At 46.9% G+C, this 27972-nt stretch overlaps 1 protein-coding gene and 1 pseudogene across 1 annotated transcript; one reads left to right on the top strand and one right to left on the bottom strand.

Annotated features, from left to right (window-relative positions):
• Window positions 1-8066: 8066 nt before the first annotated feature.
• Window positions 8067-8129, top strand: LOC114767535 (uncharacterized; annotated as a pseudogene).
• Window positions 8130-21112: 12983 nt separating this feature from the next.
• Window positions 21113-27930, bottom strand: c25h12orf75 (chromosome 25 C12orf75 homolog). Its single transcript, XM_028958435.1, has 5 exons — window positions 27712-27930; window positions 26265-26289; window positions 24982-25017; window positions 24365-24444; window positions 21113-23036 (listed from the first exon to the last, which is right to left on the bottom strand). Exons 1-5 carry the CDS (start codon window positions 27749-27751, stop codon window positions 23029-23031), a joined length of 189 nt encoding a protein of 62 aa, XP_028814268.1. The 5' UTR covers window positions 27752-27930; the 3' UTR covers window positions 21113-23028.
• Between the last annotated feature and the right edge of the window lie 42 nt (window positions 27931-27972).

Below are 27972 nucleotides of genomic sequence, written 5' to 3'. Positions count from 1 at the left end.
ATGTCAGGAAGCTTGCGGTCAGCTATGCACAGCATGAGGATCACGCTCCATTACCATTACCATCACCCGTGCTGTTCTGATGGATTTAGCACCCGACACGGCCTTCCGGTCACTTCTCTGCTGGACCGAATGGGAATAGGATGAGGCCACTTTTACACTCTTGTTGTTTTGGCACCAATTTCAAAGGCAACATGTGGCAAGCATACCCACGCCGCTAGGAAGTTTGCTATCCTAATGATGGGCCGTTAAGCTAAACAAACAGCAAGCCAAACAATCCATCCCCTTTCCCCATCCAAAAAGACTACCTCGGAGAGGTCTGTTTACAGTGTGCTGAAGTGGGGACTATAAGACTACAGGAACCGTTGAAGGATCCGTCTAATAGCAGACGGGGTGTGGCAATGGCAATAAAAAGTTGAGTATCGGTGATAACAAAGTCCTGCTTGGCTGCTCTGCAGCAGGAAATGGTTCTCCATTGGTTCAGGAAGGTGGAATGGTAGGATGGCAACAAATGGGGAAAAAATGTGGAACGTTGATGCTGTTGTCATTGATGCCTTTGTTCTCCACGATGAGAAATCTGCCCAAGAAGAGCAGTTCATTGGTTCAGTAGATAAACTTTACATGATAATTTAGCATGCACTAATTATCCTAAACATTAATGTTAGGGGGGGTGCTTTGCAAATCACACAATAGAGCTAACATATGCTGGTTAGCTTCTTTATTACAGAATATGGTAGCTGAAAGTGAAGTCATTGTCATTGTGATACACAGCAGCACAGCACACGGTGCACACAGTGAAATTTGTCCTCTGCATTTAACCCATCACCCTGAGTGAGCAGTGGGCAGCCATGACAGGCACCTGGGGAGCAGTGTGGGGGGACGGTGCTTTGCTCAGTGGCACCTTGGTGGATCGGGATTCGAACCAACAACCTTCTGATTACGTGGCCGCTTCCTTAACCGCTAGGCTTCCTTAACCATTTTCCACTTCTCTTTTGGAAATGCAGTTTTATGTTAAAGTAAATGGCTGCCTACAATATACCAACCAACCTGATGCCATGCGCTAGCTGTGTTAAATGCAGGAATAGATTTATCCAACTGCTCATTAAAAATGATTTTTTTAAGTGATTGCTACTGAATTGCCTCCAAGCCGTCTGGGATTTCTTTCTGAGCCCAGGTGCAGATATGGAAAACATAGGGAATTTCAGGCCTTCTCAGGAACTGTGAACTGTGCATACGTGCTTAAGAGTGTGTGTATGTGCAGCCAGTGTCCTTGCACCACCCCCGTGCCGTGCAGCCACGGCCAAAGTCTGTTCCGTCTCTCTGCGTAAGGATCTGGCTCCCCGGCAAATTACCCTAGCCTGTCATTAGCTACCATGGCATGAGCACTCTGTTTAACCATTAAGCTTTCGCTGATTTCATAAGCTGCCAAGGGCAGTGTTGCCACAAGGAGAAAAAGGTCATCGGTGGCCACTGCAATTCCATGGACTTAACCCACAAGATCCATTTGTGCCAGTCCGTAGTCTGTCTGGCAGTTTGAGTAACCTCAGCGAGCGCCCAGTCAAGCCGCTTCGCCGCGACCACGAGAGGTGAAGCCTGGGCGGGTTCGCATCCCGTGACGCAAACGGATGTGGGGTGATGGTCGCAGAATTGCAGGCTGTGCGAAAGGAAAGCCGCGGCGGCGAAAACCGCCCCATTAGAGGGCGGTGACTGCATTTCTCCGGCATTTCCCATTCACACGTCCAGCGCGGCCGCAGCAGCGCTCGCTGATTTACTGCAGAGTAAACACGTCCCTGGCGGCCGACGGAGACGCCGCGACCTGAGCGGCCCACCGCTATCGCAGACATACGCCCCCCGATCCCTTACCGCGACCGTTTCCCACCAGTCTCTCCTCGATGCACAGTCAATATCAGGTAGTAACGCATTATGGATGTTGGAACTGTTTAGTTTGATGACCATAAACAGTGGCACTTCTCCATTAGTGGCTTTCAGGATCCGTCTTCATGCAAAAGCAACCCAACGCCGCCGGCACGGCCTGCCAGCTGGGCGAGGTTTCCACGCGCTTGAACCGGGTTAATTATTGCAATATCTGCAGCAAAGCAAGACCGGTTTACCGCACACTTCATTTGACTTTACAGCCTTTACGCTCTCAGGGGGGCAGCGCAGTGGAATTAACCGGCAACCGGGGGGGGGTTTTTACACCTCTGCAAAATACCTCTGTAGGCTGAGATTTTTCCTTTACTCTGCAGCTTGGGCGGGGCGTTTCTCTTTATGGTCTGCGAGTGTGTGTATAAAAAGCCCATGGTTATTGGAAGACGTATGGCTCGGTTTCAGCTTCGGAGCCCAGACCCATTTGTCAATTCCCACTCCCTTCTGGCAATTTTGGGAAGACTGGAGATTTTACGGCGCAGGGCATTCAGCACCAGCACGGACTTTGTAAGAATGCAGTGGGCTGTATTCCTCTTGCTCGTGTCCATAGGTGTGGACGCACGTCAGCTGTTTTGCTGCAACGGCCTGCGACAGGGTCACCGCCACGGCTGCAGATCACAGGGGCAAAGTGTCGGGAAATGAATTCCACCCCGAGGACATATCTGCGCAGACATCTCCGGCGAGCGCCTCGTCTGGACAGGACAGCTGACGTGCACGTCTGGAGCGCGACCCCCTCCAGTGGACACCCCTTCAGCCTGCAGGAAGAGGCCCATAAATCCAGCTCTGCAGGGCAGACTCGCGTTTGTTCAGGTGGCCCTCTCCATCACGCCAGGCCTCTCCCAGCCCTGACACGGGAGGGAATGTAGGATATGATAAAAAGCCGCGGAACGGGCAGGGCCCGCAGGTTTACTGCCTTGACCGTGTCTTCCAGCGCACACTTGTGCAAAGTAGCACGTACTTGGAAATGCTCTGTCATGTAAGCAGAAGTCCAGGGTCATGTCGGTTCTTATCTTTACATTTACATTTACAGCATTTACCAGACGACCTTATCCAGAGCGACTTACAATCAGTAGTTACAGGGACAGTCCCCCCCTGGAGCAACTTAGGGTTAAGTGTCTTGCTCAGGGACACAATGGTAGTAAGTGGGATTCGAACCCGGGTCTTCTGGTTCATAGACAAGTGTGTTACCCAGTAGGCTACTACCACCCTAACTGCAGCACCTTATCTTAGTTCATTGCACCCGCAGGTGAGAAGAAAATAAAATACTTTCTCCTAATGAACAGAGCCATAGTTGAGCAACACGCCTTAAGTGGCTTTGACCTACTCGGCAAGGATGAGAGCATGCTGGGAAACGGCCTGGTTGTAAGGAACCAAAAACACACACACACACACACACACACTAACACAACGAGGTTCAAGACTGCCAGATGCGAGCAAAGGATAATAAATACAAGTCAAGCAACAATCAAAAAGGCGCTCCTGCGTTACATTAGTACACTTTTAGAGCTCTGACAGCTTACTTCTCGAGCAGTCGGGTTTCCATTAGAAACACATAGACGCTTTCCAGCAACAGCACGGGGGGAAAAAAGACAGAAAAATTCCGAGCGAATGCCAACCTCACTCTTTCAAAGTCAGATGGCGGGAGAGCGAGAAGGACAGCGGGGGTCCGTTCGATGCTGAAAAACGAGCAAATAAGCTGCAGCGCGGCAACATGTGCTTACGACTTTGGACACATTTTTTTTTTCGTGTGTGTGTGTCTCTCTTTCGTCTCCAAGTTTAACAGTGTGACAGGGGATTTATTTTTAAAAAGCCACGGGAGAGAGGTCACCACCATTTCCCCCAAATTTGAAACATTTGAAGACCCCCCCCCCCTCTCCCAGCCTCTGGTCCATATTAAAGAAATGGCCCATTCATTTGGACATGTCAGGGAGCGCAATGGCTTTCAGACAACGCGGGGCCGCTCCCGCACACACCGGGTCACAGCGGCGTGTTGGCCCTTGATCTCATTATGTAATTTACCTTGCCGCGAAGCCGCTCCTCTCTCTCTGCAGTGCCCGCTCCGGCCACAGAAGAGTTTGTATAGATTGCAGGAGACAACGTCTCATATGGGAGCCATCATTCAGCCACGGCCTCTGTAACGCAAGCCCTGTCGGTGCTGCGGGGGGAGGGAGGGAGGGAGGCTTACTTTGGACGGGCGCACACAACGTGCCAGGCCCCTCAAACGGTTCAGCCAAGGTTGCCGCAGATGGCCGCGCCGGGGACGGGTGGCAGGGCGACAATAACAATATTTATCAGGCCCACTTATGCTTACCTACTACTGTTTTATTGCATTTGCAGCTGAGGATCGTCTGAACCAGGCCACACGGGGAATACGCTGCCCCAGGTTAAACCCGACAAGCATCTTGTTCGGCGGTCGCGTCCACTGGCTCCCAGCTGGAAGAAATGGAATCAAGGACGCCGGTATTTACATACTGCTGTTACGTTTGGAAGGCCCGTTGCAGCATGCTCGCCTACGTTTCCTGAGAACCTACGTTCTTAAGCTGAGAAAACGAGAAGTACTCGTCGGTGCTAAAGAAACGGCAAGTATGTCGGCGTGCCGGAGCAATAAAAATCCATTCGCTTCACCTTTTGGAAAAAGGACGCCGCGTCTATAGCTCTGTAACTGGAGATTGGCCCTGCAAACGGGACATTTTGATGGGAATGCTGGAGTAACGTTGTGATTATAATCGCCCGCAGAAATGGATGGTAGTAGCCTAGTGGGTGACACACTCGCCTATGAACCAGAAGACCCAGGTTCGAATCCCACTTACTACCATTGTGTCCCTGAGCAAGACACTTAACCCTGAGTGTCTCCAGGGGGGGGACTGTCCCTGTAACTACTGATTGTAAGTTGCTCTGGATAAGGGCGTCTGGTAAATACTGTAAATGTAAATGTAAATGCGGGGGGTGGCAGAGCGGTGCAGACAGGGGCACTGAGGCCGGAAGGCTGTAAGTCGGATATGGAAAAGGATCGAGGGAACAAGACGGAAAACCGTAATTTCGCTGCGTACTCGTGAGTTGTGGTCAGCGGAGCGAAATGGACACGACAGTGAGGATTTGACGCAGAACCGCGCGGTGGAAGGTTTGCCAGCTGCACGGCCTACAAGAAAGTCATTGTTCCCAGCCACTCCCAGCGCCGCTTGAGAACAAGTCACATCAAGCCAGCGTCCCAAGCCTGTCGGCTATCGCAGGCCGGCGCTACAACGGTGATACTGTTTTGAACTGCCACGAGGAATGCTGGAACACATCGCGCTTTTGCGTCATGCAGCTCACAGGGGCTTTGTCTTTGGGGATAACGGAAAGCATTGGCAGAGGGAATTTTGAGGCTGAGGTCACGTCGTACATTAGATTTGTTGAATCTCTGCAATTTTCAGCCAATAAAACACTGGGCCAGTGTAAAACGGGCTCGCTCATTTACTGTCTGCTCCACTTAAAGTAATTGCATGTGACTCTGGGCCCATTTCTTCATTATTTACTCTCATACGCCTTCATTGCGAGGTTTCGAGTTACACCTGAGCAGCAAATGAAGAAAACTCTACCCCGCCATTTCCTCATCTGGCCTGTAAATAAACCCCAGTGCGCACAGGGGACGCGTGGAGGCACAGACACGGACGCGAACCCGCTCACCCAACAACACACGCGCGCCTCTGTGAGCGGCGTCCCGGGGAGAGTCGTAAAGTCTTTGGACTGCTGCCTGAGTTATAGGTGAGTGGACAGGATTTAGCGGCGCGGCCACGGCCTGGGAGCAGGCGGAGGAGAAGTAGGTCAGGGGGACGCGTCCGGTTGCGTTGGTTCTGCAGGCAGCCACAATGGCTTCGACTGTTGCGCGTGATTCATCGGCCGTCCTTGTCTTGGCTGTTGTAGAGATGCTGCATCCATTCCCTCTTGATCAGGTATTTGGAAGGCCCGTTGCAGCTGCTGTCTGAAGAGCTCTGAATGCTCTGGGGTGCAAATCCGGTCACAAAGCAACAGTTGGCTCCTCCATAATTCAAACTGTGATCAACTATGATGTGAGCATGGGCCAAAAAATCGATAAGACGATAAATCGCTATGCAAAGGGATGTGCAATGCATACGTTAGTGTGTAAGAAACTAGTTATGGCAGACAGTAATGATACAGCACATTTAAAATTTTTCTTAAAACATACTGATTTTGTGACAAATTCATCTTGTTCATCAGTTATCATGATCATATCATAGACAATTGTCCTGCAATATACAGAGTATTGCACAATGATCAGTATTGTGATATATTCATCATTGTGGGCAATTAATTAATAAACTATTATGGGACTCTCTTATTATACAGCTCCCACAACTTATTATATAGAATAATGCATTTAAGTTTTCCAGAAAATTACAATATTGGACCCTTGTGGTTTTGAGCCTTTAATTTTGTATTTTGCACTTATGAGAACAGACATAAGGAATATGCTTGTCTACGTTATTAAGTGGGTAATTGGAAAGCGTGACCGGCGCAACCAGCAATCGCGGAGAGTTCACAACTCGGCTTTGTATATCGGCTTAATGGCCAGGTGTCAGAATGGATCTGTTAATGGGCCGCGGCACAGGATGGAAAGGCTGCTAAAAACAACACCCCAAGGCTCATGCACAATGTGGATATTAGGAGTCGCTGTGACGGATTGGAAGTTATCACGCACTCAGCTTGGCTTCGGCCCGTTCAGTAAACACCGCGAGGATACGGCCACAAGTCTCGTGCAACACCCCCACCCCCCACCCCAGCCCCCACAGATAAAGACGTTGCTTTAATGCAAGGGCTCTTGGTTTTTACGACTCACATTTTTCAACGGGACCGAGGCAAAGAAGAAAGAAACCCGCGGCTTAGAGGGACTTGGCCACTTCGACGGTGCAGCTGGCACTTTCTATTGTTTTCAGGATGAAATAATTACTCTTTGCCGTGTTTCTTTTTCCTCCTTTTTTCCATGCAAACGGGGAGGCCGTTCGAACTGACGTAGCGTGCTCAGCCTGACCGTTAAGAAGCAGCCTTTTGTCCGTCCCGGCGGTGTTGTTGCAGGTGCCCTGACTGCAACTGGGCTGTTCGACACCCATTACTATAACATCAGGCAACATGAAAGTCCCCACTGACACTTGACACATGGGCTTTCATGTCCCCCTCATAAACACAGCTTGTCACGGGAGCAGTTAAAAGAGAAATTGCAGGTTCTTTTTTGTAGTCGGGGGCCGCTTCTTGACACCCCACCCGCCACCTTTTTCATATTAATTCTGCACACCGGGCTGCCCGCATGCCCAAGCGCTCTTACGGGGACTCTGGGCTTAGCGATGTAGCGCCAGGCCTACGGCGGCATGGTCAGATGATGACAGACAGATGTTGTGGGTGCCGTGTGCGGGTTTGATTAGGGCTTCACACCAGCCACACAGGCTTAGCCGGGCCTGGCTTTACAGAGTCTCTTTTCATGAATGTACCTGCCACTGAAGGGAGTTGCCCAGAATGCAGGTGTCGAAAGAAGTAAAGAACGGCAAAAAATAGCAAATCGCTTCACATCAAAGCCCAGCAAGTGCCCACGTGAGTTGTGGATACACGGCGCCGGCCGAGTCGAGGGGGAAAGTTTGGTGCTAGAGCGGTGGAGAAATCAGACATGAATCAGGTGCTCCTGCAGACCCTCCCTTTCATCTCATTCAGCGGCCGTAAATCTGACAACACAGCCGGAGCTTCTAGAGGGCCGCGACAGCCTGCGAGCCATCACCAGCGCCCGGCTACCGCTGTCCGCCTCCTCCGCAGTTCGCTAATGAATCCCGCTGGCGAATGGAGGCTGGCCCCGCGTTGACCTCGGCACCTGGGCTTTCATCACCGCCGCCACCAATTACCAATCACCGGGCTGTTCGGCAGAGGATCATGAGCGGGGTGGCGATTATCCTCCACGAGGCTCACCTTTAACCACGCCACCGTGCTGAGGCGGCATACTTCAATCACACAGGCTGGCTGCGGCTGGGCCGCAATCTTCTCGTCATTTTATAATCAGCAGCACTGCTACCGTGGTGCCGCCTCTGAAACGATTCAAGCCATAAATTGCTTTTCAGTCTTGAGTGCGTTGGTCCTCAGAATTCGGCCATTTTGAGTTTGCTGTGCTTGCTACGGCTGCACATATACTAAACTTGGATCGATACAGAGAAGATTAGCATGCCCCCCTAGGCAGCGGTGGCCTAGCGGTTAAGGAAGCGGCCCCGTAATCAAGAGGTTGCCGGTTCGAATCCCGGTCCGCCAAGGTGCCACTGAGGTGCTACTGAGCAAAGCACCGTCCCCACACACTGCTCCCCGGGCGCCTGTCATGGCTGCCCACTGCTCACTCAGGGTGATGGGTTAAATGCAGAGGACAAATTTCACTGTGTGCACCGTGTGCTGTGCTGCTGTGTATCACATGTGACAATCACTTCACTTTACTTAATTTTCTGCTCCGAGGACTACTGGGAGCGTCGGATGAATCACTAATTGTTTCTTGCCGGCTCGAATGTCGCCTGGCCCTGAAAAAATAAATACGTTCGACGGTAAAGCAACGAGTACGGCGAAGGCTGTTTGGCGTGTCCCTCCTTGTGCTGGCGAAACTCGACCCTAACGAAGGACGCGGACCACATGGGTGGCGAGATGTTGTGAGATGCCGCTGCTTTGTGCGTGAGACAGCGGCGTAATGCGTTCCAGACGCAACGTGGGCCGCCCAGGCTACCTACTGGCTTCAACCTTCTCCATTTCCCCAGCAACAATAAACCGGCTGCCACTCAGCAGAAGGTCCCCTCGGCCTCTCCCTTCAACATAAACCACCGGGCCATCTCCTGAGGTCGGCGGCCCACCCAAAAGCTCCGCCGCTGTGAATGGGCTCTGCAACGTGGGCCTGACCTTGGCAGACAGCGAGTCCCTGTACCTGGGGACTCCTCGCCGAGCACCAAAGGGAGTAGCTGCGATGCACCCAAGGTGGGTGCTGGAGGCATCACACCTACCTAGAGGTCGTCCTTGCATTGGATGCTGCATGTGAAATCTGGAATTTCCATTAAAAACACGTTTCAAGGTGCTGAACACATGAAAACACTTATTCACCACACAGTTATTCTCATAAAACGGTTGATTTGTGCTTCAGTTCAATCAGAATCAGGAACAGCGATTATTCTATTCCCCGGTTCCCAAACTTGCCGTGACGAATGACCCCAATTCTGCTTAGAAGCAGGAGGTGGAGGAGGGCCTAGAGGCGCTCGGATCATCAATAAATACATCATTATCCACAACGAGAATCGGTTAATCAGATCATTGTGCCGGTCCTGAAAGAAAGTCAAAGTTTCCACGTTTTCATGCTGACAGTCGACAGTAACAGTAAGAAGCAGGGCTAACCCTTCGCCAAACTTCTGTTTTTAAACGCTTCAAGAACATTGCTAATGAAAATCATATCAGTGCTATTTATTTTTGAGGAGGTGACAATGCAGTAAATGATTTTTTTTTTGGAAAGTGCATCTGTTTCTGCGTAACCAAGCAACAAACACATGACATCAGGATGTAAACAGGGAATGAGGAGACCTTTCAGCTCCCTTATGAAATATAGTTACAGCAGGAATGTTATTCATTTTTTTTTTCCCATTTCTGTTCGGAGGAACGACTGCCGTCGCCCATTCTTATGCGGTTCCTTAAACCTTCGGCCTCCATTTTATTAGTTCTATGCCAAGTTCAGTTCTCTCTTTTTTTTTTTTGTAGGTATGTAATGGTTCTTTGCAAAAACCTTTCTTAAACCACAGTTGTGATTTGTGATCTTCTATTTAGTCCCATTAACAAAATTGTGCAGCCCTAAATGAGTCACAAAATGGTGAGCAGTTGCAGTCCCGTTTATGGACCTGGAAACACATTGACTAGACAATAGAGGTCACATCAGACCATAAAAAAATGTAAATGTAAAACAGAAACGTCCTGGTCATGCCAGCTCTTGAGAATGTCAAGGTTCTGGTTGAGGGCCTTAAACCTGGCCAACGTCTCTGCTGATCCAAGTCTCCGCCTCCTTCTTTCAGACCAGGTGGGTCCGAGGAGGGGGAAGATGGGCAGAGATCGTGGGGAGGATTATTTCCTCAAATAGAAACCACCGGTCCCATTTTTCTCCCCTTCAAGGTGCCGCCAAAATGGCCGGATTGACATCCCTCCCGGTTCGGAGCGAGAGCTCCTGCTTGACTTCATTTAGAAGGAATGCGTGTGCGCCGTGTTCCCTCTCTCCCCACGTCGATTCAATTTTCTCCCCTCTTTCATTTCTCATGACCACCCTCCTCCTTTTTTTTGTTTTAATTCCTCTCTTTTCAGAGGCATCCGATCCCGCGTACCTCGGCCATGTGAGGGCTGGAGCACATTCCAACCTTCCGGATGGAAAAAAAAAAAAAACAACAGGGAAACTGGGGGTGAACACAGCTAAACCTCCGTTTCACATGGGCTGGGCCCAGTGGACTATGAATCCTTCTGCGTGAAGGACACGGGGAACGGACAGTTTCTGGAGAATATGGCGCACACCCGTTTCCTTTCCCACGGCTGACCTACTTTCTCAAGCCGTTCGTGTCTTATATACGAAGGGGGGCTCCCTTCTCCCTGTATGTATTCCCAGGTAGCCTTTCAACTCTTGTGCTCTTACTGCTGCATTGTCCTCTCGGAGAGGAGGCCATAAATCTTCCAGCGTTACAAAAAAAAAAAATGCAGAACTACTCTGCGCCGTGGACAAGATTCCGCTTCCCATTTATGGGGAGGGATTACAGACCCCCCCGGGGAGGCTGAATTTGGGGTTTATCTGCCGAGCCGCAGACATTCATGAGGAAGACGCCACGATTTTAACACCTGGGAAGGCTGGGAGACGGACCCACCTAAGTGGACCTCGTAGGGAGTCTTTCCTTCCATGGTGGCTGGGAAGACCTCACGCTGAACTAGCCGTAAATATCTTCAGGGAGCTGCAGTTAGTTTCTCCTGTCGTGTTCGCATTGACCTCTGACCTCACACCGAGGTGTCAGTAATTGCAGCACCGTGCGAGGCAGAAACAACCTTTCAGAGTGGGGTCAGGGCATGAACTGCTGACTGGGGTCAAGTCTGGGTTTCTGGAGAAAGAAATCATCTCACAAAGCACCAGACACTTCACCAATCCGGCCCGTCTGTGGGAAGGAAACCGAAGCCGGAGAAGGAAGCTCTGGAGCACATGGCCTGTTCTCCCTGTTGCGAGGCGCCAACGTGCCGGCCGTCATGAATCTAGCCATACGTAAACATACCATACATGAGCGCGCATTCCTCCAACCGTACAGCACATTGTGGTAATTACGGAGACGTACGGGGGGAATATTATTCATCAAAATGTAATTTGTGGAGAATTCCGAATAGTTCATAAGCAGCTGGCTTCAGTTATGCATAAGTCATGGATTATTCTCGATGATTACCCCGGGCCCGTTTTCTTTAATTTGATTCAAAATTGACTTATCTCGATTCGATCACAGAATGAATGACAATGAAACGCTGGATTCTGTTTTATTGGTATGGAGGGTTTCCAACAGAATTGTTGAGAGTAAAGTAGTACCCCAACATGACAACAGACATGCAGGACAATTACAGTCGGTAAACACGGGCAACGGCACCGGCCTGTGCAGCAGCTTCGCCCCCAAAGGCTGCAACGCCGACGTCTCCACCACCCTGCCGTTACTTTGAATGAAATGTGCCGCCATTGCATAACATCTGAACGCTGGGAACGTTTGCCATTTTTTTGTCCTCGCCAATTAGACCCTCTGTCGTGTCACTCATGCCTCCTTATCTTTTGAACTGCACCTCCCGAAAACACGGTACGCACGCAGCGGTGTTAAGGAAAATTAGGGTTACGTAACCCGTCGCGAGATCCGTCAACACAACAGCGCTCGTTTTCACACATCAGTAAGAGTCGGGTCGGAGATTTGGCTGAGGATTACTCTCGGGTTGCACGGGGCCCTCTGCGGTTCGGGGTCCTAGAAATACACTCCGGCCCAGACACGCAAGCCTCGGGTTTGTGGGGGCCGTTGCATGTTCTGGGGCGATTGCATGCGATTACATAAGGCAAGGGTAAGACATCACAAAGCATTCCTGCGAGATGATTCACGGCTGTCGAAATGTTATAAAACATGGAAATGAGCATGTAGTTCAACATGAGCGCATAAACCCCGCACCCTCGGCTGACTTTAGGTTGGGACGTGTGCCTGAAACAGGTGTGAGCGGCCCAGGTGTGCAGCCACAGGCCAGGTAACTATGGCAGCAATGACCAAGCAGAAGGGTGAGATCAAAGGAAGCTGAGGGTGCATGTACATGCAGAATAGACGCAGTATACGGCTTCTGGGGGGGAAAAAGAAATAGAGGCTTCCACTTTGCACCTTGCAGTTGTCAGCTTCAGTTGAATGGCAACCAGATTTGAGCTCGTAAATATCACCTCTTGTAAGCACATAATGGTACATGCTTATCGCTATATGACTTTACGGTAAATGTTGTAAAACCGCGGAGAATAGAGTAAAAAAACTCTCTCTCTACACACAAAAGCTCTGTATTCAAACCACTTCAACTTGATGTTACCTGGCAGAAAGAGGCGTGGCACAATAGAGGTTAAAAGGATGAGCCGTTTCTAATTTGTTAACCCCACTAGATTATTATTGCAGTTACATGTGAATATTGTATGTAAAAAGGTACCAATGTTACAGAGAAAACCAAGATGAAAAGAAAGAGTAAAGGGAGAGATGGGAAAATTTCCCTCAGCTTCCGATAGAAAAGAAAAATGAAAGTCCCCAACCACAAGTGAAAAATCCTTTATACATTTGACCCACAGGATGTTGTCACCGACCAATCAGAATGTGTTGTTTCTGTCTTGTCCTGCCCCCGTGGTCTCCCGTCTGGGGCAGACAAAGGCAGGGCGGGGTATCACAAGAACCTGTGGCAGGCATTTCACACCTCTTGCCATTTGACAAAGATATGGAAAACGGGGGTGTTCAATCTCCAACCAAAAGAAAAGCACAGAAACCTCATGTTCCTGCGACGTCCCATCTTACAATGTGCACACAATTCTGCGCAGTTTCAGATTATGCTGCGATGCGTACATTCAGACACGTGCCCACTCAAAGATGCACTGACGCATGGTTAAACTCACACAGCAGCTGTTCGACCTACCAGGAACCCAGCCGACCTGTCAGCGAGGCCGTCAAACTCTCGCCAATGCACCCTCCAGGTCAAGGGTTACACCAAGAGAACTCTTAAATTGGAACAACTTGCTCCTTTCATTGACCCCCCCCCCTCCGTGCCACGCACACACCTCCCCCCATTTAAAGCACCAAGAGCCTCAGAGCATGTCCACCATGTTGGGGTGAGTGTGCTCTGATTTATGTGATTATTATTGGTGGTGGGAACGCTGTCGAAAAAAAACAAATGTCTCAGACAGACAGATCCTTTATTGATCCCAAGGGACATAAAGGAATCCACTACTACTCACATACAAACCCCAAACACAACAGAGGACACAGGACAACAGAGCATGCGCCACACATTAGCTAAGTGCAAGTCGGTCAGATGAGAGGCAGTGACAATATAGAAAGAGCGCATGCAAACAGAGCAATACTTTACTGAATCTATTATTTCAAGTTCATAAGATTATATATATATATATATATATATAACATGCAGAAGATAGCATTAGGGCCCATATTCAGCAATGGACAATAGCTATATTAGTGTATATATAGTGTTGCAGCCAAGTTGTTGAGTCCAGCTGAAATGGAAGAGCATTTTCAAAATGAATAGTTCTGTCTCGCGTCAAGGACATGACATTAGGGATGAAGGATCCCTCGCCCTGTCTGTTGAGCTGCACTGAGGACGTGATGATGGCGCTGGCATCTCAGCACGCCAGGGAATTGTGCTGCGGCGATCCTCTCGGCAGCAGATGGGTTTTTAGACTGACAGAGTAATCATTACCGGGCTTAAAAATAGAATAATTAGAGACGGGCAACACACCGCCATGCTGTTTTCCTGCCATTCTGCTCAGCAAAAGTTCATTGTACCGATCCTGGCCTGAACATTTATATAATTTCGCTTGTGTAGGTGTGCAAAATTACATGTTTGGAAAATTCCATTTTAACAATCCATTTGCTGGCCAACGGCTAATTTCCTTTTTTGGACAACCCTTTGTCGCTACAAATGAGTTGATTGTTGTTTTCATTTGACTGAGATTTTCAAAGAAATGTAAATGTAAAGAATGGCCAATTGCAGTCCGGAAGGCACTGATTAAGATAAACTAACTACAAGAAAGGTTCGATTAAACAGACCAGGCCGTTAAGCCTACAGATCGTTCCACGTGAACCTGATATGGTCGGTGGTCTGGTCCTTCTTAAACTGCACTTCCAGGAGATTTCCAGAAATTAGAGCAGAAATTATGCATAAGTGGATTACAAACTGTCGCGTGTCAAACAAATTGATGAGTACACTAAATGAGTTCAAATGAACCTGTTTTAGGTTCATTTCCATGGCGAAGCCACAAGAAAGCATGTAGCCCATCAAGCAGTACCTCAGTGTGGTGCTTGCCGTGATTATCAAAGCTGAGGAAGTTGATTAATGCAATATTAATGTTGAGGAAGTGACCCAGACCACATTTCAAAGGCTTGGAACTTCTGTCTTCGATTACATGCACGTATGAGAGTATTTAATGGTTATACAAGTCCAAGACATGGATCGGTTAAGTATAATTGACGACCAACTGGAAAAAACATGGCTGCCCTAAAGGTTTATTTTGTATTTGCAGTGTTTGAAACAGTGCCATTTCTTCAAATCCACATTTTCACATTTCTATACACCTCATACATGAAGGTGTGTATAAAAACAGAAACCAAGGATTAAACCTTTTTAACAGGACACCATAAAAGCATTAGCCTCCTTTGCATGTTAATACACGTACTAACACATAATGGCACACTAGCTAGCCATGTCTTTGTTCCTCAAGTGACTCTTCCCTGGATGCTAGAATTTGACAGAAAAGCGCATGCTTGAATAGTGCATACTTGCAAACAAATAATTACTGTATATCAAATAATTCTTTTGCAGGTTAAGACATAATTGTTAGGTAGATTATTGTCCTCTGGTTCAGGTTCAAGCTGTAGCGGTGGAATAAAGCTGATAGACGAATGGACCGTTTTTCAGGCTCCAGCTGGAAGAGGCGTGGTCTTAGCCCCTTCATCTGACACGCCCCCAGCAATATGTAGTTAGCCATTGTTAAACTCATTCTAATTTAGTTGCTAATAAACTCAATAAATGAAAGTTTGGTTAAATAGTGAGAATGATAAACTCTGTGAATACATACATCTGTTTCTATTTCTGAGAAAACTGAATATGTCATAGTGTATATTAGTGTACAGCGCCAAGGCATCGATACAGTACATCTAGTCTGGGAGCCACTTCCTATAAACAGATGGGTGCTAATGGTGCACTGTTCAGGGGTTTAGCATTTGGCGTAACAAGACAGAAAGCAGAATTTGTCTGATTTACTGATGGCCTCCATCAAACCGTAGCCTCATTAAACGTCGAATACAGTCTCTTTAAGCCAGTGATGAGAAGAGGCGCAAAACCACAATCAGCCTTTTAGCAAGCCACAGGTCTGGTTGAGGAACGGAGAGGACTGCCACGGTCTGCAGATGACATGCAGATGTCCTGAAAGTCGCAGTACCTTCCCAGAAAAATATTAGCAGCGTTTCCGTTGCCAGACCTATAGCTGCGGGACGCGAGTCGTGTCAACTTAAGGGGAATCGGCCCTCGATTTGCAGCGCGTTCTGCACCTAAACCACTTTCAGGACATTGTGTGCGCTTGCCTTGTCCAAGTAGCGTCTTGGCGAGCACATGGTCAATTTTTAAAGAGGAAAGAAACGTGGATGTGTTGCCAAGCTATGCATTTGGAGTCGAAGGACAGAACGAGAGTGGGTGAGTGGGCGAGCGAATACGGGGTGCACGTGGCTGTATATCGGCGCTGTCCTCGCTGCTGTAATCAGTCGTGCAGCACGTGCTTAATGGCCTGTAATCTTCTGTTTCCTGGTATTAACTCCAATCAGCAATCAAAGTGGCCCGCAATTCATGATCTTGTAAAAACACATTTGGGCCAGAACATCCAACACACTCTCCATTCTTTCGGGGGTTCTCAGTGGAAAAATAGCCAGTGGACAAGAACCAATGAAAAGGAGGAAACGGGTTTCTTTTGGAAGACCACAAGCATTCCTTCTGTTCATTATTCTAAAGAGAAAATAGACTGCAGAACAAATTATTGTTAACTTTAATTTCTGCCCTCGCATAAATATAAAATCCTGGAGCGGTCCAGGGCACGCAGAGAAGCAGAGCTCTGAGCGTTCGGTGGAAACTAGTCCGGGAGCAAGACTCTGTACCACCTATTTGTTCCTCATTACGGCGGCCCGACATCAGGAATGGGTTAGCTACTCAAACAGTGTGAGCCACACACTAATCCCCGTCACACACCCTACGACTGGGGGCAATCTGCAACTGATGTGGTCCTGCTGGCATTTTAGGAGGGATTGAGCTTAGGGCGCTTGCTGTGTCTGTTAAGTCGAGTAATTATTGTGTCTCATGTGGCAAATGTTAACTAACTGCATACTGACTTCACACGTTGTAGCCCTTGTTATGCCCTTCACACACTGCAGCCTTGGGTCTGATGTAGGGGTAGGTTGCACTGATTTCTGTCTTGACTTCTGACGATTGTTACAATGGACAATTGGTTATGTGTTTCTAACACAGGTCCAAAAATGGACTCACCAAATTGACTCGCATGCTAGATTCCTTGTGCCATTAGACAGTTATGGATTTGTTTTCGTGTATAGTTTTCAGTATTTTTTCAGTTTTTAATCATTTCATTGTTTGCTTAGCTCACCTTACCCTAGTACACTTTACATCTGTTCTAGGGGCAGAGCCACAGGGGCATTGGGCCCAGCTGAAATCTGATTGGCCCCCTGTAGTGCCCCTGTCCTGTCACTCATCTGTTCTTTGTCCAGCAGCAGTTAGATGGAGGTTTTGTATGATTATTTTAAGTGTTTCAACATAGTATGACTGGTGAAATGTATAAACCTTACCAAAACCAGGGATTGCATTGGCCCCTCTGACTATTGTGGCCCTGTGATGGCCCCTTACTTCTAGATCCATCTGTATGCCGCCACTGAACAGCTCGCCTTATGCTCTGCATGTTTTTAGGCCTCCTGCTCCTTTTACCTTCACATGCAAATTATGTCCTCGACTCTGTGTTGTTCCATTGCAGAAGGGTAGTTATTAGTTATTAATTAACATCAGAAAGTGAAAGTGAAGTGATTGTCACTTGTGATACAGCGCAACACAGCACACGGTGCACAGAGTGAAATTTGTCCGCTGCATTTAACCCATCACCCTGAGTGAGCAGTGGGCAGCCATGACAGGCGCCCGGGGAGCAGTGTAGTGGGGACGATGCTTTGCTCAGTGGCACCTTGGTGGATGGGGATTTGAACCGGCAACCTTCTGGCTAGCCTAGCCCGTACCTCAAATCTTTTGTGTTTTTAACATGGGCTGAATTGTGAAAGCATATTGATTTATGTTGTCAAATTTCAAACATTCTTCGATACATCAGGAACACGATAAACGAGCAGTCATCTTTTCAGACATAATACAACTCAAAGCAGATTTATTTCCCTGGCCACCGTCCTACCACTGAAAAATACCACTTGGCCAGTGGTCCTTCTATTAATACATTTACCAAAAACATGACGTGATTTTTCCTTTAAAATTTTTTTTTCATTTCCTTTCTTATTTAAAGCCTTGTCTCTTCTGGATATTGGCACCCATGGGGCAACTGGACCTTTATGTGAATTACAGCCTCACTCGTAGCGAATGCTTTGGCTGACTGGGAAGGTCTGACTCCCCTGTACCATATTAACCTGCATTCTTTCCAAGTATCGCTAGCAATTTTAGCAGCGAATGCCGCTTACATGCCTGCGTCCACCATTCCGCAGGTCCCGGGATGGAAGCAGGATGGGGTGCGTTTTTAATCAGCTACAGTCCAGGCACTGGTTAGGGTATTATAGTGGAGCAGAAAACAATGCTCCCTGTTCAACCCCCCCCCCCCCCCCCACCAACCAACCAAATCAAATATTTCCTAAGATGTTTTTAGCAGAAACACCTGGGCTACCACACAAAGGGGAAAGCGATGGGAATGGCCTGAGGGTTGCTCAGCGATAACCATAACTGGGGCTTTGGCGAGAGGAGCGTTGCAGAAAACAAAAACAGAGATGTTACTGATACCAAAGCGCCATCCCTGCGGAGCTTTGAAGGTCCAAATCAAGGGCCAGTGCGGCCCACCGGCGGCCCCTCCCCTATCCAGGATTAGCCTTGCTATGATTTACTGCTGCTCTTGCTGACCTCCGGAATGCGGCGGATGACGGATCTATTTTCCTACATTGTTTCACCTGCTCTAAACGGAACCACATGTAGCAAAGGACCGCCTTGCCTTTGTCCGTGATTGGAAACACATGGCACGTGGATCGGAGCTGAGCCGCCAAGGGCCAGGGGTGCGACACCCAGGGCCAGAGAGAGTGTGGGACACAGAGGTGTTGGATCAGCAGTCACGGTCCCCAGACCAGGCATGGGAAACAAACAGCAGCGGCAAATCCAGAGAGTGGGAATGTGGCCAGTCCTTGCCTGGACCAACAGGGGACCATGACTTAAAGGACCAGTCAGCAGGGAGGACAGAAGGGATTTTTTTTTTAATACACTCAAGACCTGGACACCAGGGTTTTGGTGTCTGCAGGCCAGTGTCTTGGTGATGCGCAGGATTGGACATGGATCTGAACTATGCTATGGGAAAATGAGGCATTTTAAATGTTGCACAGCTTCTCCAATTTGTGCCAAATAAATGTGAAATCCAATAAGAAACAGAGAAAATTCAATAAACATGATGATCAAATCCAATCATTCAACAGATGGCTTTGATAGTTCTTTTCTTTTTTATTCGAACCTGAGACAAAGGGTCTTGTACACTTAATGTGATTTTTAAGTTCTCATGGGCAGAAACAAGAATCTATAATCTATAACATATTGCACATTTTCCATTTGTCTCAAAGTGCGGACATATGCACCATGCTACAAATGAACCTTGCCTTATTTGTTCTCACATGGGTGAAAAGAAACGGGCTTGTAGTTCCAAACACAACTCCCCAACGCTCTGATTGGCAATCAAGTGCAAGCACCATTTCCTAATGCAAGCCCGGGCTCATTTCTGTAACAGCGAGATGCCGATCGGCACCTCCGATTGAGATTGGCAGCCGTAATGAACTCCCTGGCGTCGGCTTGCTAACAGCAGGCCCCAATAAAGATAAGTAGCTTGACTGGTGCGACAAAGCTGCCATGCTGCTTGCGTGTTTGCTGTTAGTTCAGCAGTTGGGCTTACGAACACGGCTTCGGACCAGAAACCAGAGGTGCCATTTTTAGCAGGAGTCGCAGAAGACACGTTTGCATGGGATTGAAGTGTTTCTGGGAAGCTCTTTTTCTGTGCAATACCGACACCTGGTGGCTGACTTGAGAATATCAGGCATTCTGCAAATGGCCTCTTTTGTTCACCCTGTAAAAAGAAACACAGCCATTTAGCAAATCTAGTTCCCCCAGCATGAATTCAGTGGCTCGTTTTCCTTCCCTCGAAGCACCTTGAGCCGTTGTGACACAGCAGGTGCTGTGTTTGTGTAAAATAATAATCCTATCTGAGCCAGCATCTCCACCCTGAAGCACGTGTCCCTGTTAAAACAAGATGAATGTCAGCGTTGATAGACCATTTTTGCAGACAACGCTAAACAGCTGGTACAGGTGCGTTGGAGATTCGGTTAGTGGCGTGTGGTTTGTCACGTATCCCCAACCCTCTGGTGCCTGTCCAGGTCTCAGTAGACACCCAGCCAGACTCAGAGACACATGAATATGCATTGATGTGTGTGAACGTGTCTGTTTTGCAGCATTTACAGGTAAAATGTCTGACAATTAAATGAATGTAAATGCAGCAACCTTCTCTTTCAGACGAGGACAGGCTGGTGTGCACCCATTCTCTGCATTCTGTGTATTTACTGTGATGAAGAGGCGATGTCTATGGTGAACATAACAATTAGGGGAGAAGTCTTGTATCTTTAGTTAAATGGAATAATTTAGCTTCTGTCCATACATGGGCTTTGTAGAAATTTCTGGTCCTTGTGGCTGTAACATATTATGTACTATATATATTGCTATATATATTGCACAAAGAGAGAGACCAGACCTCCAGTTGGCACCGCCGTGGCTCCTTCGATCTCTTTAAGTCGCGCAGAACCTCTGCTAATGAGAGCGTTAACATTAATGACGTGCAGTAGATTATGGAAGCGTGTCTGCAGGTGTTTGTATGCATGCATGCATTTGCTGCAGGTGCCCGGGCATGGCTGTATGCGCACACTTCACTCTGATTGGCTTTTCTGCGAAAGCAATAACCATAAGCCTGGGGCATTATTGGCTTTTAGGACTTCTGGTGCTCTGGCTGTCTCATTAATGGCTCTGTCTTCACTGGCAAGCTCTAAAAGGGCCGGGAGAAGGACGGAGAGTTGCACTATTATCTCTCTTGCTCACACACACACATACACACACATACATTGTCAAAAAAGGAAATAACAGATTGATCATCTCTCACATGAACTCTGTTTAATGGTCGCACATGTTCAAGGGCTGTCAGACTGTGTTACTGGGACAAATGGTAATGTGCTTACTGGTAGGCTAAGGACATGGCCGAAGGGCATTGTACATTTAGAAGGACCACTCTGACCTCAGATCAGCATGGACAGTACAAAACAGTGTGACAACACGTCATGCCATTTATTGGGAAGCTTTACAAACCACCAACATATATTTTTATACAATTACGCACCGTATCTTTCAATTGAGCATATAAATAGACAACGCAGAGCGGGGTTTGTAACACCACACGTTTGACCTGTGGTACTTTGTCAACCTAGATGGAAAAAAAGGTTTCAGTCCTGCTGATTTACTTTCAGTTTTAAACCCTTAACCTTCTGGGATCAGGGTCATGGATACACAATACAGAATGCTATATGGAATACACAAAAATAAAGTGCTTTGTGCTCATGTGTGGGTATCAAGTAATTATTTTTGGAGTGGCAAAGCCTGGACTCTGTTTTTGATTTTACGTTTTAATTTTACATTCATTTTACGACCCAGGTGCCCTTGCTTTTTATGGCAGTCGATTTGGACTAGCCTGAGAGGCATAGTTAACATGGCCAAAAGGCAGAATTAACCGATGAAATTTTGTGAAATTACAGAACGCAGAGTAGCCAAACAGACCCTGCTATAAAATAAATTGCTGCGATTTGGTTAGTGTGCTTTTAGTTTTATTTGGGTCTATTTGGACAGGACTTTTAATGCAAGAACCCTTAAAAAGGGTACGATTTTGGGATGTTGGACTTTTCCAGGCAACGGTCTTTTATATTCTGCAGTTTATAGAAATAACAATGCTTAAATCAGTAATTGAATAAGACCATTTCAGTATAAATGAAAAGTGATCCTTTCATATAAAAAGTATTTAAAGGGGTCTGAACATATATATTCATCCATTCTTTGATGTTCTGACTGAAGGCCTTCTCTGGTGATTCTGTTCTACAGCGGATCAAAGGAAGTACGTAATATATTGAAACAATAAATTCAGTATTTGTGTTTGTGTTATTGCCACCGAGATTAAAGCACTTGAATTTCATGGAAAAGTACGCATTGACTTGAAATACAGCACAGACTCTGAAGCAAACTCTCTGCATTAAACTTGGTTTTATTACTCATTTTTAAAGTGTAATTTACAAACACCCAGTTGTAAATTCTCTTTTTATGGCACTGAAAACAACATGCACCAGGCAAATAGCTCAGATTCTCATGCTTTCTACTTCCAGCCTCATCTGTGACACCCGTGAATTGATTCCCCCCACGTCGTGAGTTGTCATCAGCATATGGTCTTTCTAACATTTTTCACATCCGTGGCTGAGACACGTATTACAGGTAATTGGACTTGAAAAATATATTTCTTTACAGGAGGTGGGGGCAACAGACAATTTTTCTTCCCTGCTGGCAGCAAAAAGTCCTCTGAAAAATAAACATCTAGAACCTTGAGCATATAGTGGTGGCCTAGTTACAGGCAGAACCGCAGTGCTACATTCATTATGTATAGAATGGTGTCAAGAGAACGAACCTGACCTTCCCACAGTCCTTTCATCACTGGCTACTGACTCGTCTAAAAACATTGAAGGCCAATGTGTGTGTGTGTGTGAGTGTGTGTGTAGATAAAATGTCTTTTTTAAATAGAGCATGACAAAAATGAAACTGGACAGATGATCCTGACCTTCGTACAGTCGGGGGGACAATTAATAAATATTAAACTGAATGAATAATTATTGCCTTTATACCAGTAATGACAGGTCACGTAACGTTATTAGAAATCTGCTAAAACACAGCAAACAGTGATTTTATAGGGAATTAGCAGCCACTTTCCTTCATGACATCAACAGCAAAGGCAATAAAAAGCTATTCTACTTAAAGTAGTTGTATAAACGTCCTTCTCGGATTTAAAGAGCATTAGAGCACTACCCAAAGCAGAACAATTCAATGGTTTTGAGTTCAAGGTGATCCGTCTGGACAATGTCATTAAAAAAAAGGAAAACTCAAGGGAGTTGTGAAGTGTGGCGTTGAGCTTGACGTGAGACATGTTTCATTCCTTTTTGTGGACCTGATGACTCCTGGTCAGATATGTCCTTCAGGTCATCTCCTGAGCGAGTGCCAGGATTCCCACTACGCCCTCTATCATGGTCGTGATCCTGAACATGGCAAAGTGGCAACTATTCCACAAAACAGTGCTACCCTGTGCCAGTTGGATAGATCTTCCATAGAGCACCACTGTGCGTCCACCACGCTGATGTCATCCCAGCCAGAAGCTCCGAGGTGAAGGGAGAGTCGTCACCATGTGTGGTGGGACATACTGTACCAGTCGGTACTGGAGAACAGCCTCCTCCATGTTTAAATATCTGCAGATGAAAACAGATTTGTGTCGTAATACAGAGGCTGTGCTTTACAGTTTTGATAAAACCATGATGTCACATACACTATTGGAATGGATGGATAGTTACTCCTCTCCAGGATACGGATAACTAGCAAGCAGACCTTTCTTGTTTCTAACCGTTTATTTCCAGAAAACACCACATTGGAGACAAAGTAGACTAAACAATATGTTGACATAGAACAGTCTATTACACTAAATATATTAGATTTTCACAAACAGAATTTTTACTGAATTATTCAGTAACTACATGTTACTAATGCATGGAGAAGCCACTTTTTGAAATTTTATTGCCTATTTAAACCTTGCCTTTTCTGTTCAGTCCACCCTCCCACACAAACACATGCTCCATACTCGCAAGTTGTGCTTGCATCCTTCTGCACTTTGTAAGGTTTAATTAGCAGCTGCCGCTTCAGATCTGGCACCTCTATGCACACCTCCTTTTCTCGACTCTCACACACAGAAACATCCTCCTCCCATCCCCACAGGAAATTAAATTTATTGAAAATTTTGCCTTCTCTTTCATCAAGTCACACTCATTAACGTTGAGGAGGAAGCACTGTCCCACCGTGACATATTTCTCAGTACGGACTTGGTGGTAGCAAGACGCATCTTGTGTAGTTATGCCCGCTCCTGAGAATTCTTTGATGAGTTGCCGTTGGCAGATGTTCCTATGTTTTGCTCTACAGTTTAATTTTATTTTTAAGTTTTCATTCTGATCGTGAGTCCCAGTTGAAATGCATGCTCTATTTCAAATGGTTTATTGCCTGCAAAGGCTACTGTGGCTGAAGGGGTCGGTAGGGGTCGGTAGGGGTCAGCATGGGCACTTTGGTTTCAATTAATCAAAGTTTCCAGCAATTTATACAACAAAATTAACCAGGCAGGCTAAACTTGACCCGCTGGGTACAAACACCATGTTGCTGGTTCACAGGTAGGCCCGTAACACAAACTTTAATAATATATCCTAATATATTCACCTATTTATAGGTGTCTTTGTAACCAGATAATCAGGGGTATTTCCATCTTCCAATAGGGTTCATTGTGTATAAGCTCAATGACGATTAGTTCTTATGAAGAAAATTAATAAGCTTTCCTTCAACTAAATAAGTAACCTGAGTGCACACTAAAGCAAACAGATATTGCATAACCATATAATATCATAATAGTTAAAGTGGACATCCACTGGTCATCTAATCTGTCACCGCTAATTCATCCCATCATTTAGTGTGGAAGTACCAATAATGTTGGTATGTGTGTGTGTGTGTGTGTGTGTCTAAGTGATATGTTCTATCCTACCTTTACGTGAAGATTTGGATTGACTTGATGCAACTGTTGTCAAATCGGCAGGCAGGCCTACATACACTCCACCATAGTTTCTGTTGGTTGTGTGCAACGTTAATTAAAAAGACAATACAATACACAATACACTAGACAATAGTCTAAGACACATACATACATACATACATATATTATTATTATTATTATTATTACACACACACTGATATATTGTATATCAGTATATATTGTTACAACCACTAACTAAACAGGTTTAAAGCTATTAGTGCATTAAAAAAAACTGTAGAATCCATTGCCTTGGTTCCCAAACAGGGACATTTGTTTCAACCAGTCACCAACTGTTCACGTCCATTTAGCTAAACTAGAAGTGATGCTCTATGGCTGGGTTGCCCATGATGTAATAAAATTAGACGGTGATATATGGCTGAAGGGTTTGCTGTGACCTTGGGAATAAAGCCAAGTTCTTCTCTGCATGGTGCCTGAAACCCTTGTGCCAAATGCTCAACCAAAAGGCTAGCTTAGTACAAAATCAAATGTTGGAAGAATGTTGAAAAATGCCCACACGTTATTTGCTGACATTGTCCAGGTGGATGAAAGTGAACTTCATTTCTGCCTACCTCCTTTTTTCCTCATCTGGTGAGAGCTCCTCTGTCCTGCAAGGGAGGAATCACAGATCAGCTCTGGACCGAACTCTCCAGAGAGCAGAGACCACCTACTGATCTAGCATCTGTCTGACCTGACCACCAGTAACAACAGAAATGCTGTGTGGGGTTCAGATGAATCTACAGGGATGTTCAAATGTGTGGGGAGAATATAGGTGGATGGAAACATCTCAGTACAAGATTGAAGTTCATTATTATGGTATGTATTTAAGAGTCACTTCATCTCAATGAATGAAACAATTTGATCCTGATAATAATGACATCTATTCATAAAATACAATCACCACTAAATTGAATTTAAAAACCGATCATACTATATGATGGGACCATCAATCCAGATCTCAACCCAGCTCAGCATCTTTGGGGAGGATCTCCATTATCAAAGCACTGAATTTAATTGAGTTTTGTCTGGAGGAATCTGTGTGTGATGTAGAGTTGGACTTAGCCATAAAGGTCAGTTAAAGTGAAAGTGATTGTTTTTGTCATTCTGATACAGAGCAAGCACAGTACATGATGCACAACGAAATGTGTCCTCTGCATTTAACCCCATCACCATTTTGGTAGCAGTGGGCAGCCACCAAAGGCACCCAGGGAGCAGTGTGTGGGGAGGGCACCTTGGCGGTTCGGGATTCGAACCCTCAACCTCCCGGTTGCGAGTCCGCTTCTTTACCCGCCCGGCCACCACAGCCCAAGTTGTCATTTGTGTTCGATTTTGGACTTTCCCTGTAAATGCAGCGCTCTGAAGAGTTATGTAATTAGCCACTGGCAGGCATGGCAGTGAGCATCATTGACTGAGCCTGTTTATTGGATGGACGTGGGACTATGAATGCAGGCTGATTTGCACACACTGGGTATGGGGGAGTTTTGTTTTGGAAAGTTATTGATCATCCTGTAGCAGAAAGTATTAGTAACAGATTAAACATGACAAGAATCTACAAGTCCATGTTCTTCAACCAGTTCTCAGACCTATATTCAGATTTCGTTTGCAACACCTGGAGAAAAAAACTGCTGGTAGGTTTAAACTGGTCTTAAAACAGGGCTTAAACTGGTTGGCAAATTTAAGATTGTCTCAACTGATATAATCGACTTAAACTGGTCGGTTTTGTAATTTATCAATATTGGGTGTGCTGTTCAGTCACTTTAAAAGTGCAATAGCCATGCTTTTCAGCAACCCCATGTTGCTGATCAGGCATGTGCTGAAAAATGTTGTGTTGAGTGTTGACATTATAAAAACTTACACGTCTTTAGAAGCTTCAGCTGGTCCTGTGCGTACGACAGAAAACAGGTTTTAGATCACACACTTGACATTTTTTATTCAGTACTTTGCTTTATAAATACACTCTTAAAGCATTGATTTGTTGTAATGTGTCTTCTGGAGAATCTGAAAGAGACACTGTGCCTTAAGACCTTCTGATGAGTATTAGTAAGAATGGCCAGAATCAATGCTGTACAATGAGGGCTGAGCTGAGCAGAACATGGTCCTTTAATTGCTCATCAAGGGGAGAAAACGAGTCTCCATGAGCTCCACTCTCCGCACTAGACGGAGAGCCGTGTGACAAAAGGCTTGTTGGGCTTCTAGTGGCACTCAAGGGCTCGGCACAGCTCGCCTGTCTCCAGGGGGGACTGTCCCTGTAACTACTGATTGTGAGTAGCTCTGTATAAGGGCGTCTGATAAATGCTGTAAATGTAAATGTAATGACAGAACCCTTTACAAAGTAGACAATGCACAGTCCACGGGACAGGCGCAGCGAGTCGGGGGACGCGCTGGAGACCTGGCCCAGAACGGCAGGAGCACCCCCTTTAACCTTGGGTTGACCCTTTGCACTTTGAGACGTCTACAGCGGCCACCATTCATGGCCGCATCGCTGCCGGGGGGTGGGTAAGACGGTGCAGGACACAAAGCGTCCACAGTGAGCTGCCCGCAGGCAGCGACTGTGTGAGCTGAATGAGGGAGCTGTGAAAAGCCCTGTTCGTGAGGCTCTTTGGTGGACTCGGCGAGAGACGCGCAAAGTAACTTCTGCACAGCAGCTCGATTGTTTTTCCTCCGAAAGCCAGTCTTCAGTTTCTATTTCACGCCTTTTTCTGCATGACCCACCAGTCCGTTGCAGGGTCCACATCACGCCGACTTCCTGAAATAACACTAAATATTGCTGCGTGCCTTCCAGTGGGAGGGAAACGTGTGTTGCATCAGTTTACTACAGCGACAGTGGCCTTGAGCTTGTTGCCAGATGAAATGTACTTTTTGCGTCCTTCCTGCTAATGGGGCTTGACAACTAAGGGGATGGAATTGAAAGGAGATGTTTCTGAGGGGACAATCGGTCACCGTGACCCGTCTGCAAACAAAAACTCTGAGCTGTGGAGAGCAGTGGTCATAAAGGGCAGAGACGGCACCGCATGCGCACTAACATTCCCAAAGATCCACGAGAAGAAGCCCATGCTGCAAAACAAGACCCCCCCTTCCTCTCACGCAGGAATGGGGGTTCCCACATCGTTCCCGCGTGGTGCCCCTGCCCGTCTATGACAGTCAATCCACCGGCCACCCCGTTTGAGGGACACCTCAAGGGGAAGGGAACGTCCATGACACAACACTGTACCCGTTCACCCGTTCATGGGCAGACCAAGACCACCCGCTCTATCATGCATCATAAGACCTGCCACACGGACGCATAACATGGAGCCCCTCACCTCCAGAAGTGCTGGCTGCCGAGGAATTCCCACAACCCATTTCACATGGAGCTGCCTGCAGAACGCGGAACAGGGACCTGGAGGAGAGGAGAGAACGAGGGACGCCTGTCGGTTTGCCACTCTCCAGAAACACTGCTGGCTAGTTTTCCCCTGCAGAGACACACAGACTGGAGCCTCGTGTAGGCAGGCTGTAAAGAAAGAGAGAGAGAGAGAGAGAGAGAGAGATGCTCTGCTCTCACATGATTTGCTCTTCTCCTCCAC

The sequence above is a fragment of the Denticeps clupeoides genome, chromosome 17 (genome assembly GCF_900700375.1).
Source record: "Denticeps clupeoides chromosome 17, fDenClu1.1, whole genome shotgun sequence".
NCBI classification, from domain to species: Eukaryota; Metazoa; Chordata; class Actinopteri; order Clupeiformes; family Denticipitidae; genus Denticeps; species Denticeps clupeoides.
This window is presented reverse-complemented; position numbering and strand designations above follow the sequence as displayed.